Source organism: Dreissena polymorpha, chromosome 5 (genome assembly GCF_020536995.1).
Source record: "Dreissena polymorpha isolate Duluth1 chromosome 5, UMN_Dpol_1.0, whole genome shotgun sequence".
NCBI lineage: Eukaryota > Metazoa > Mollusca > Bivalvia > Myida > Dreissenidae > Dreissena > Dreissena polymorpha.
In genome coordinates this window covers 35,422,972-35,435,287 of record NC_068359.1, presented here as the reverse complement: position 1 = coordinate 35,435,287, position 12,316 = coordinate 35,422,972, and the positions used below count along the sequence as shown (strand labels likewise).

Sequence of the window (12,316 nt, the reverse complement as noted above, 5' to 3'; positions counted from 1 at the left end):
TCGGTGCAATTTGTGTGAAACCTAATAATATTTTTAACGAAATGGGAGGATTTTGACCTGCGCCAATGTTTTGCAGAATTAGGGCCCTTTATCTTTTTTTTCAACATCGGCTATTTAGTTGCTGGGAGCTTATGTTTTCAACCCCTCTTTAATTATCGGATGAAACTCGCTCAAACTTTCACAGTTAAATACAAGTTATGTATGATCGTAAAGAAAGGAACTGTGGCTGCGACAATATTGGTCGGTTTCCCTTTTTTAGAATATATAATACCAACATTTTGTGTTTTTAACTTTTCTGTAAATAATAGGTTAATCTCGCGCAAGCTTTTACACAGTTGAATAATCTAAATTTGTAGATGATCGTTTAGAAAGAAATTTTGACTGACAAATTTTGGCATAATTTTTGCCATGTTTTAGTTTTTCCACTATTAAATATAGTCCGTGATTTTGTATGTTCACTTTCTGTAACTGCTTCGTGGATTTTACTCAAAAGTTCACAGCTCAATGTGTAGATGGTCGTTACGGAAGGAATTTTTACTTGCACCAGTTCTTGGCCTTTAGTGTTTTTGTCCGCTGTAGAGAATATAGTGGATTTATTGTCTGCGACCAAACATGCGTAGTGGGCACTCTGGATCAGCAGACGATTTATTCAATAAATCAATCTTACGGAGGAGTCCGGAGATATCCGATGTATCACGATTGACGTAGTGGGGTCGTCAGTGTCTGAGGCACATTTCTAGTCGTATATCGTTTGCAGTGAAAAATCCATATAGTTTGATATAAATAAATCGAAAAAAGAAGAAAATCACACATAATAAATCAAGAATTCAAAGCATAACGTGGTTTTGATTTGACAGCACCAATTTGGTAAGAGCTATTCGCAAAATTATTCGATAAATTGCGACGCGATTGCGACTTTAGGGTATCTATTTAAGAATCTAATTAATCGATTGATTGCATACCTAATGTATCTCTATGAAAGAAACAATCACACAATGAAAACGTGTTGTCAAATTATTCAGCGAATGTTTTAATGTTCCTGACATGTGAAATAAAAGAACTTCAATTCAACAAACTCACATAAAAAATGATATATATATATATATTGTATATAAGCTTTCATTTTTACGCTATTCATATTTCATGTATTACCAAGATTCGGTTTTATCTGGTTTCTGTAATGGTCATACGTGTTATTACATATACGCAGTGCAGAATCTACAATTGTATATTGAGCTTTAAACTCTCGTGCCGCTTAAAATAATTCTTGTGTAGTATGTGAACGTGGGAACGATCGTTCTCGCAGACACAAAGTACTGGTTTTACCCTAAAACGGACTCGATAGCTTAGATATGCTTAGATAACAAATACTTATAGTCAAATTGTCAGAAACGACGCCATCAATTTTTATTGGTAATGACCTCCAACCCTCGTGAAGCGCATTTTTTATCGTATTTCTTCCTGCTACCACAGTCTGTGGTGACCGTTGGTCAACTGTTGTCCTTTTGTTTAACTTTTTTTATAATCGTTATACATCGGATATCTCCGGACTCCTCCGTAAGATTGATTTATGGAATATACCGTCTGCTGATTCAGAGTGCCCACTACGCATGTTTGGTCACAGACAATAAATCCACTATCTACTCTACAGCAGACGAAAAACGCTTAAGGCCAAGAACTGGTGCAAGTAAATATTCCTTGGCTTCCATAATGAGATTGAAACCTACCACACGAATTTGCGGGCTCGATTGTATCGAGTTTTATTGTATTTTTTCCTCAAAGTTATTTATATTTCTTCAAGCGTTATGTAAGACGAAACGATCATGTGTACTGTTCACGGATGAGTTGTGACTACATTAAATCCTTTTAAGCTGAGCGACAGGCCGTACCGCCCGCTGTAAAAGGCCCGCGGAGAAACTATCACCTTATTTCTCGCTTCAATTAAGCAAATTAATGCGATTAGTTACGTTCAATTGCTTCCATGAGATATCCTATTTCTCATTTTCATTTCGTATACATGTAGCAATAAATCAATTTTTTTTATCTACACGTGTATTAATAAATCAATCTTTTTATCTGTCTCTGTATTAGAATATTTTACGAACAGGCGAGCACGTAAATACCGAGACATACATTATATTTTGAATGATATAGTCCTATGATAACAGACTATGCAAAAACTAAATATTTTGCATTCCAAAAGCAGAAATGTATTATACGCATGCGTACAAAAAAGGCCGATATCCCATTTTTATCCCCAACAAGGATTCGTGCATGTATGTAAAGTTTTGTCCCAGATTAGCTTTCGTAGTCCGTAGAGGCTTCACCGGCCATAATTTTTGCCTTCTCTCTATTTTCATTAAGAAGAGACTTCATATGAAAGGAAAAATACATAAACGGCTTAAACGCGGCTAGTTTCGTCCCTGATTAGCAAGTACGGACTTCACATGCTAACTAATATGGGACGACATTTTACGCACATGCATTTGGGCCAGTTTTCATAGAGGGAGACTCATAATTTCCCGCTGTTAGTCAGCTGGTTATAGCACAATGGTTGAGTCAGTTGCGTGCGTTTGTGCATGCGTGCGTGCGTGCTTCAGTCAATTTTTGTAAGGATTTTGCCACAAACATTTGCCTTGAAGTAACGATATGTTGGGTGCCTGTGTCTTCAAAGGTCAAGGTAGTAATTGAAGGTTAATATATATCGTATGGGCATGGGACATATTTTGTAAACAGTAACCAACGAACTCGACATTTTGACGAAAGGAATCTTATTTTAAACGTACACCTAATACACGGGTATAATGATGGCTTTTAATTAAATGAAAAATTAACACGCACTTGACAATTTTTGGTGCGTTAATAAGATGTTGAATATTCAACACGACTTGTGGAAGTAATATTGTTACAACAGCATCATCTCTGGTAGTTTATATGTTACAGTGTTTGTAACAAACCTTATGCGCATTGGATATAATACGCCGGCTTTGAACTTCGTGGTTTAGCACAGCGTTTGTTACGTCATATAAACATATTATATCAGCGACATGTCAAGAATCCCAATCATATAAACATTAAAAGTGTGTCTTCTTGGCGCAAGCACTACCGTCCGCTCAAACCCGCTTTACTCATGTAGTTATGTTAATGTATTATAAATTATTCTCAAAATATGATGAAATAATCATCATTAAAATCATCATTATTTTCATTGTTAGTTTAACCAAGGTCCGTTCTTATAAATTATAAAACAAAGGCAAAGATGACATGGGTGTATTTGACAAGTTTTCACAGAACCAATGAGAGAAAATGATAATAAAATGAAACCTATTTGGTCCTCCAATATCTAACTTACATTCAGACATCGTGTTACTGAAAAGACAAACTTGGAAACATGTGTTAATACAATGTCAACATGCGCTTAAACAATGTCTGTACCTGACCACAGAAACCAACTGACATATTCACATCAAATCAACTGGCCTTCAACAAACGGTCAACGGACCACACAAGCCAACTGACTTATCCACATCAGACCAACTTGCCTTCAACAAACGGTCAACGGACCACACAAGCCAACTGACTTATCCACATCAGACAAACTTGCCTTCAACAAACGGTCAACGGACCACAGAAACCAACTGACATATCCACATCAGACCAACTTGCCTTCAACAAACGGTCAACGGACCACACAAGCCCAACGGGCTTATCCAAATCAGGCCAACTGGTATCAACCAATGGTCAACTGGCCACACAAGCCAACTGACTTAACAAAATAAAGATAACTGGCCTTCAACAAACGGTCAACTGAGCACACAAGCCAACTGACTTATCCACATCTGGCCAAATGGCGTTCAACAAATGGTCATATGACCACACAAGCCAACTGACGTATCTAAATGGGTAAGATTACCAAAGAAAAAATATCACGTGTTGAAGTAATCCAAATAACTAACTTTTTCTTGTGTTTTTAAAAAATAATTTCAGTAATTACACAATTTCTTTCAGATGTGCAGTTCACTACAAATAATGCATGACACTATAACTCGCCATTATGATTTTTACATAACTAAAAATGAAACTAATATTCTGCCTTTCAACTACATGTGTTGTTTTTTTACAAAACAGACTGACAGTAGAAGTACCTTTCTACTAACCTTTCCACTGAAAACTCGTACAGAATTCAATGTATCTCGCCCATAAACGCCATAGCGTCCTTTTGTGCTTTTTTTTCCTCCGTATCTTTTCCCTGTCAAATAGACGCATCGAATGGCGGATTTGCAGATAAATGCTAATAGCTTGGAACATTTTTTTCCAAACCAGGACAATATCATTTATAAAAGCGCTTATGTTGCAACATGCAAGTGTGGCGAATATTTTGATGTTCATGCATCATGATCTTGAGTGAGCGTTTATGTTTTTTAAACGCAAAATAACCTGGAGAAGTCTACTAAATTAACACTTCTCCATGCGTTTGATTTTGAAAGCAAGCATCTAACACCAATAGACTTTGACGTCATTTTTTTCGCAGAGTAGGTTAATCTTTGGTTTAGAATGAAAAGAAACTCAATCAATCGCTGACGAAGACATATTTTTTTGTATTACTATATATTTTATTGCCAGTACTTAAGCAATTATTAATTATTGAAAACGCACTATCGACATGATGGATATATTTCACGCCTTTAAATCCTTTTCATCTCTTGTGATCGCCTTAAAGGGATCTTTTCACGCTTTGGTAAATTGACAAAATTGAAAAAAGTTGTTTCAGATTCGCAAATTTTCGTTTTAGTTATGATATTTGTGAGGAAACAGTAATGCTGAACATTAACCATGGTCTAATATAGCAATTATATGCATGTTTTGACGATTTTAAAACCTAAAAATTATAAAGCGTTGCAACGCGAAACGATTGAATAATTTGGAGAGTTCTGTTTTTGTCGTTAAATTTTGTGAAACTACGAAGATTGCTTATATAAGGTATAAAATACTTCACGTATGTGTAATCGGCGGAATAGCTCAGTAGGCTAAAGCGTTTTTACTTCAGGACTCTGGCAGGACTCCAGGGGTCACTGGTTCGAAACCTGGTCCGGGCAATGTTCTTTTCCTTTTTTAAATTTTATTCTTGATTTTTTACTGGAGCTTTTACGATCCAATGTTTACATTTATCGATATAAAGCATTTAATGAATAAGTTAAAAAATGCCAAAATCTGTGAAAAGGCCCCTTTAAAAAGTTAAAAAATGCCAAAATCTGTGAAAAGGCCCCTTTAAAAAGGGTCCTTTTCACAGATTTTGGCATTTTTTAACGTTTAGCGCCAGTAAAAAATGGGACGACACTTTACGCACTTGCATTAAACCCCCTTTTCACAGAGCACGGCCCATAAATAACTAAAGGCTTTACAAAACAAGAACACGTGGATTATATGCCGCCTTCAAATTGACTTGTAGGCGTCACTTTTGGCAACGACAGTGGTGTCCTAATTATTGTGTGCAGGCAATAACTTGAGATGTATTTTGCAATCACTCATAACCTTTCATGGTGAAAAAAAACCCTGGTAAACCGCAAAAATTCATTTGAAACTGTTGCAAACTTATGACACGCACTTGCCTGTTAATGCATTAGGCACGTTTAAATGAAGGCTATATTACGTTTTAATCACTTTTGAACAATATATAACTACGCAAGTGCATATCGCGAGTGAGAATCGGTTAATCGGCTCAGATGCTATTGTAAGTTGAGGGGTGACCCTTTCATTTCTGTGATATTGCAGCTGCTAGTCTTTTGATTCTCCAATTACTATTATATCAGTTTTTCGTGTTATTGTATAAAACAGCATAAAAAAGGTCATTAATCATTATCCGCGTAGGTGCTTAATTGTTGGCCTAACTGTTAAAAAATGTTCCACGTCTGGCCTATAGCGTGTTTTAATTGAGATTTTAAAAGTTTAATATTTTCTCTGTAACGAAGCACGCCGGGTTAGGGCGACAACAGCTCCTTTTGGGCACGAATAAGTTGAACTTCCTTCATGTGGTTCGATCGACAACATATCGCCAATGCACCCACACATAATGTAATTATTGTAAATATTTATAAATATTTAACTTTATACAGTGCAAGTTTTAATTATAATTGTTCCGCCATTGGTTTTTATTTTTTATTGTTCGTGTTGGCTGAAGATGTAATAAACGATGCAATATCAAATATTTATCGTGTGTTCATTACTGGCAGAAACATGCATCCTTCCAATCGGATAGGACCTCAGGTAATATTACACTCCAAATGGTACTGAACCCCTTGATATGTTTGCGAATGGGGTTTATTTTCTTATGACCATGACCTTGAAAGGTCATTAGAAATGCGTTAAGGGAGTTTCCAGAGCTTCATACAAAGGTGGGCTATAACTTGTTTAATCCTATGGTAAGAAGTGTGAATTATTACAAATATGCATATTAATATTGTACTAGAAGTGTTCAGTTAAACACATAACAACATTACAAGATATGCATGATTAATTTTCCGAATTTCCTCATATTTTGTGTCAGATTTTCAATGGTTTGACCAGCACCTATCTGTAATTTAATAAAGGTACTGGTATCTCCCACTTGCTATTTTTCTGTGAATATTTTTCTTGTATCTTATTAAGATCTTCAAGAGTTTATCACATTGTTTACAAAATAAGTTCGAACAAAATATCTCCTCCCCTGTACTGCCAATTCACGTATGGTATTCCATGACAAATCATTTTTGAAAAAAAAACAACAGTATGCATGGTTATGGTGTAAAGATGATATAAAATCACGAATGGAATTTAAAAACAATCCAACTATCACGAAACCAAAGCTTATTTACATAAATTAACCCATTTATGCATGGCGTCTAGAAAAAAGGCCTCGGCAAACAGCGTAGACCCAGATGAGACGCCGCATGATGCGGCGTCTCATCAGGGTCTGCGCTGTTTGCTTAAACGAAATTCTGTAAGATATATTCTAAATATAGAAATAAATATACTAGAATTCCTTATTAATTGATCCAATTTAGATGGATGGGAGAGTCCACTATGCATAAATGAGTTAAACTGTTGTCTGTTCTTATACTCATGTAACTTATGGTGTATAATTAACTCAATTGACAAGGAGTACCGGTATTTCTTTCCGCGTAATAGTACATTTTCTGCCGAGCCGCGATCATGTTCCCATGAAGTCAATACAGGGGGGAGGGGGGGGGGGGGGGGTACGGATTTCCATTAATATCCCACAAAATTTGATATTGATGGCATTTTACATTTAGTCGTATTGTATTTTTCGGTCGCAGCGCGGTTCTCTTTGAAGAGAACCTTATCTCGAACGATCATCGTTCGTTAAGTATAACATTGTTAATTTTTCAATTTCATATACATCTTATTAATTATATTTCGATAGGTTTTGTTAAAGAAATACAATCACTCGTGGTATGGATTTCGATTATTTTATTACGAAAAATCCTAATTACCTCGCATGGGGTAATCGTTAACCCCGAAAAATTGCCATATACTCGCCCATCTACATAATATTTTAGCTTACAATCATCGAGTTGAGAAGAATTGAAAATTACAATTCCTCTTTTGCGTAATTGGTAACTTATTAAAAAGCAATTTTGGAGAACCCATTCTTCAATATTGATTTAAAACCAATGGTTGAGATTGTGTTTGAATAACAAATGCGCGTTCTTCGTGCGTTTCATCAGGAATTGCTCCCATGGTTCACTGGCGAGGAGTAATAAATTCTGGTTTCGACATGGTTCATTGTGAGGCTGCCGTCTTTTTTGCTGTCCTATAGATCAACCTCCTACAAAATAAAGGAATATTAGGTTGACATTCATAAAATTTCATTTAAATGCCATTTTGCTCTTTGTGCGTACACAATAACAGTCAGGCGGAACCGGTAATTATAATGCCTTAGACACTTGGTTAAATGAATGATTGAAGACAAGCAAATGAACTAACTTCTAAAGTAAACAATCTTTCGCTCGCGCTTGTGAAATGTGGAATAACCTTTAAATTGAGTGGGTATTTTTGCAATTGTATTTTTTTTGCTTATTGTGTTATTGAGTAATTTCAATATTATTACATGATGTATGGGTTAGATTAACCCATTTATGCCTTGTGGATTTTCCCATCTTTCTAAATTGGATCAATTTATTTCAAAAATTAGGGAGGCCTAGTATATTTATTTCTATATTAAGAATATTTCTTACATAAATTCCTTTAAGCAAACAGCGCAGACCCTGGTGAGACGCCGCATCATGCGGCGTCTACATCTGGGTCGACGATGTTTTCCAAGGCCTTTTTTCTAGATGCTAGGCACAAATGGGTTAAAATGACAACAAAAGCTTCTACTCTACTACTATTTGTATCTTCTTATACCGATGCTACCGTTACTACTTCTGCTGCTGCGACTGCTGTAATTGCTGCTGCTGATTATGATTAAGACGCCGTTGTTGTTGATGATGATGCCGCCTATGTTAATGATGATGATGGTTATTTTTACCGTTGTTCTAATGATATAATTTTTATTTTACTAACACTAATTTTTTTACAAATATCCATATGCATGCATTTTTGACGATGCTGGAAGAGCAGCGTCTAAGGTTTGATAACCAGTAAAAACAATCTTCACAATGGCGACCTATGTAAAAGACCGAGCCAGTCCGATTGAGATAACTCGATTTTTCAGTTACTTCCCTTGGCATTCGCCACTGCGTAGGAGTTTGCTCGTTGATTTTCATTGATAACATTCTCCTAGCAGAGTTGTCGTTCGTGTTGATAAAGGTAAATATTAATAGAACAGCATATCCTGGGGAAACAGATTCAATAAGTGTATCAGAACGTTAATTTAAAATTAGTAATTTTACATCCATTTTATTTTTATGGACCAATGAAACAACTATATATTTTCTCTATTTTGTTTGAAATTTGTTCTCGATTTTGTAAATAAACTGCGAATAAAAACATGTACAATTAACTTTTAACGTGATCACAAAACTAAAGAATGCGAACAATTTCGAACCTGCAAATTGTAAACGCTGTACTGCTATAATATATATAAATAAAACAACATTTCTTTGCGTAATTGTCCGTCCCGTTAGTGCAGAGGTAAGGACGTTCGCTTTTTCACCTTTACGACACCGGTTCGATTCCCGCTCCCGGCGCAATGTCATATTTTGTCTGTTTTGTGGTCACCATTCCGGACAGGTGTTTTTTTTCCGGATAATCTCACCCCCCCCCCCGCAGCATTTGACCATATAAAAAATTAAAAGGTATTTCAGTACAAAACAAATACTGTAGCTGGAAATTGCAGCTATCATTCATCATCCCAACTGTCGTCAATCTAATCTTATTAGGTAGGAGTGCTGGACACACTCCGGGTCCCAACATTATGCAGCCTCAGCGCGGAGGTAACTCATTACCTTGGAAAAACACAAATACACACACTGGGTGCAGCCTAGGCGCGTATAGACTCAAACAAGGCAACAAACTCAAGTGCGGGCACAATCATTTAAAATTTACATATTGAATACGATATTCTAACAGAAATTACACAACCACCTATGTGTACATACCATGTTTGATATTTCGTTCGATTGTTAGATTTCAGCATATACATGTATAAGGTCATTTCGCTATTAGTTAACTTATCCATATGTTCGTGGGCGAACTCGGATAGTCAAGTGCTCATACGATTGAGCTCACATGGTCCTGCTATGTGCTCATACCTACTTTCGAGAATCATCATGAAGGTATTGCCATACTTAATGAACAAGAATGTGACCCGCCTCCCAGTTTCGCTCAATGGGTCAAGTTACCCACGGGTACTACTCCCCCGTACCCCTAAACTTTGTTTCGTACCAAAAATGTTTCGTACGCAAATTTTTTTCCTACCAAATTTTTTTCCGTAGCCAAACTTTTCGAACCCAATTTTTTTTATCGTACCCAAATGTTCGTATCAACATACACAATTGTGGTGATATAGATAAACTTAAATTGATGTTTTATATCCATCCTCTTCAAAAGCATCGTCACACCAGTACTGCCAGTACTTTGATTTAGATACAGGGTCATCATGTCTAAGGCAGTTAAATGATATGATTATTTATAATACGTGTTACCATAATTAGTTTGAAATACGGGAACAATTACCTGGTCACATGACTTGACGTGATACGGACTGAAAATGCTATATACCGTGCGGAAAATTCATATCCCGGATCATAAATCCATAACCCGAACTAATGCATGCGATCGTCTATGAAACAGCGACGTCACAAAGCAACGAGCGCATTTTATTATGTATTGCCTTTTCATTCGGTACCCCTCGCAGATGATCGTACTTATCCGTTGTTTGATGGAAAAGGCCGAGAATGTGCGAGTGTTGCCTTTTTTGTCGCCATTCCGTAGCGTCATCTTATACGAAAGGTTCATTCTTAGATATGATACGCACATTAAACGTCGCTGCGCATAATGGTGTATTTAAAATAAACACGTTAATCAAATACTTTTTCACAGTCGGAAATGTTGCGGCAGAAAGCTGTGGCATTTATTGTGAACAATAAAATGGTTGATTTTCACATTAAATAAACGTTTTTATACCGGGAAAGCTGGACCGATAAGATCCAAGGCCCTACTTTCGATGCAAATGATCTCTATAAAATAACATTTAAAATGAATTAGTGAATATTTTCGATATATGTGCATACACTTTTTACGATACAAAATAGACAACTAAGCATTAGTCATTCTATTACATAAAACGGAGTATGAACAATTGATTTTTTAACTAATGGTTACAAATCTGTTATAACATTGTTGTTAAAGGACATAAATTATAATGTCCATACGTAAGTATACTGTCATAGTGGTTATTTTTATTGTTGATGTAAATATTACATATGCAGCTTATGTATTGTGAATTTTAATTATATGCATGCTAATCAACGAATATCTACGTTAATCGGTTTTAAATTCGACGGCTCGATGTCTCAATGAACATTTTGTTACATTCCAAATGAGTGCTCATTGACAAACGCGGCGTATCGGGTTTCCAGCGGTGATAAACAATACGTCGTTGTCTAATGGCGTTCAGAAACCGGAGCTGGCGATTTGAAACACCGGGTCCCCAGGGGAGTTGGTATTCAAGCAGACGATCACTAAGCATGTCGTCTGGAACATTGAACATTGGGCGCTTTTGTCAGATCGGAGACGAAAGAAATCAGCGGAGGAGAAAAAGTGGAACTATTGCATGATTAAAACGGCTACTTTTTTCTCTCAAAATGACATGTAGTGAACATGAGTTGTATTACGTCTCAGCGTTCTCGTAAAAGAATCGTGTTTAGTGTTTCTCCATTGGGCCTGTGTCTTATTAACCCATTTATGCCTAGCGTCTAGATAAAAGGCCTTGGCAAACAGCATGATGCGGCGTTTCATCAGGGTCTGCGCTGTTTGCTTAAAGGAATTTATGTAAGAAATATTCTAAATATAGAAATAAATATACTAGACATGCCTAATTTTGGACTAACAATCACTGGATCGAAATGCAAAGCCCATATCGGGTATGCACCTATCGTAAGATCAACGGACCAAATTTTCCGTTGCTACCCGGAATCATTTCTGCGTGTCAAATTCATTCCTTGAGACTTAACTACAGAATATGCCTACCACCCCCTTTTCCCCACTTAACGAGGGAAACGAGTGCTAGTACATAACAACAATGCAAATATTTTATGCTATTGATTTTCATCGATTGATATAACGAATTTAGAAAATCTACCATGGGTCGTTTGTATTGGTTTCCGGCTATTAATCGGTACATTTCAGGATAAAGCATTAATCAGCATTATTCCACGTTTTCGTATGACTTAATACGGATTTCTTTCCCTAGCAAATTTAAGTTCAATGGCGCCAGCAGATTTCTCTCTTACACCAACGTTTGTCTCGTTTCAGACTGCGACGCGAGAAACCAAAGCAGCAAGCGACACTTCACTGCACACCGGAAATACCACAGGAAGTGCCAGCACAATGGGCCAGCAGCACTCTATAGACGATAATTCACACTGCCATGAAAAGGTCAATACAGATAGCTTTCAGTTTACTTGCTCGGAAAACCCATCAATTTCTAGATGCTAAAAAGAGAACATTTTATTGAGGTTTTAAAGTGGCCTTTTCACAGATTTTGGCATGTATTGAAGTTTTTCATTACATGCTTTATATTGATAAATGTAAACATTGGATCTAATAATCTCCAGTAAAAAAGAATAAAATTAAAGAAAGAAAAAAGTAACCC

General features: G+C 36.4%; 1 protein-coding gene and 2 long non-coding RNA genes across 10 annotated transcripts in view; 1 reads left to right on the top strand and 2 right to left on the bottom strand.

The window, feature by feature from the left end:
* Window positions 1–5,236, bottom strand: part of LOC127881722 (uncharacterized) — a 264,293-nt gene extending 259,057 nt beyond the window's left edge. Inside the window, exon 1 of the long non-coding RNA XR_008050222.1 lies at window positions 4,880–5,236. This is a non-coding gene — a long non-coding RNA (uncharacterized LOC127881722). The remainder of the gene's footprint in view (window positions 1–4,879) is intronic.
* Window positions 1–12,316, bottom strand: part of LOC127881714 (uncharacterized) — a 515,289-nt gene that overhangs the window by 400,544 nt on the left and 102,429 nt on the right. The window lies entirely within an intron of this gene.
* LOC127881606 (uncharacterized) overlaps window positions 1–12,316 on the top strand; it is a 135,640-nt gene that overhangs the window by 74,698 nt on the left and 48,626 nt on the right. For all 8 annotated transcript variants that reach the window (XM_052429621.1, XM_052429620.1, XM_052429619.1 and 5 more), the window contains exon 7: window positions 11,977–12,099. In XM_052429621.1, the coding sequence (XP_052285581.1) occupies window positions 11,977–12,099 (123 nt within the window). The remainder of the gene's footprint in view (window positions 1–11,976; window positions 12,100–12,316) is intronic.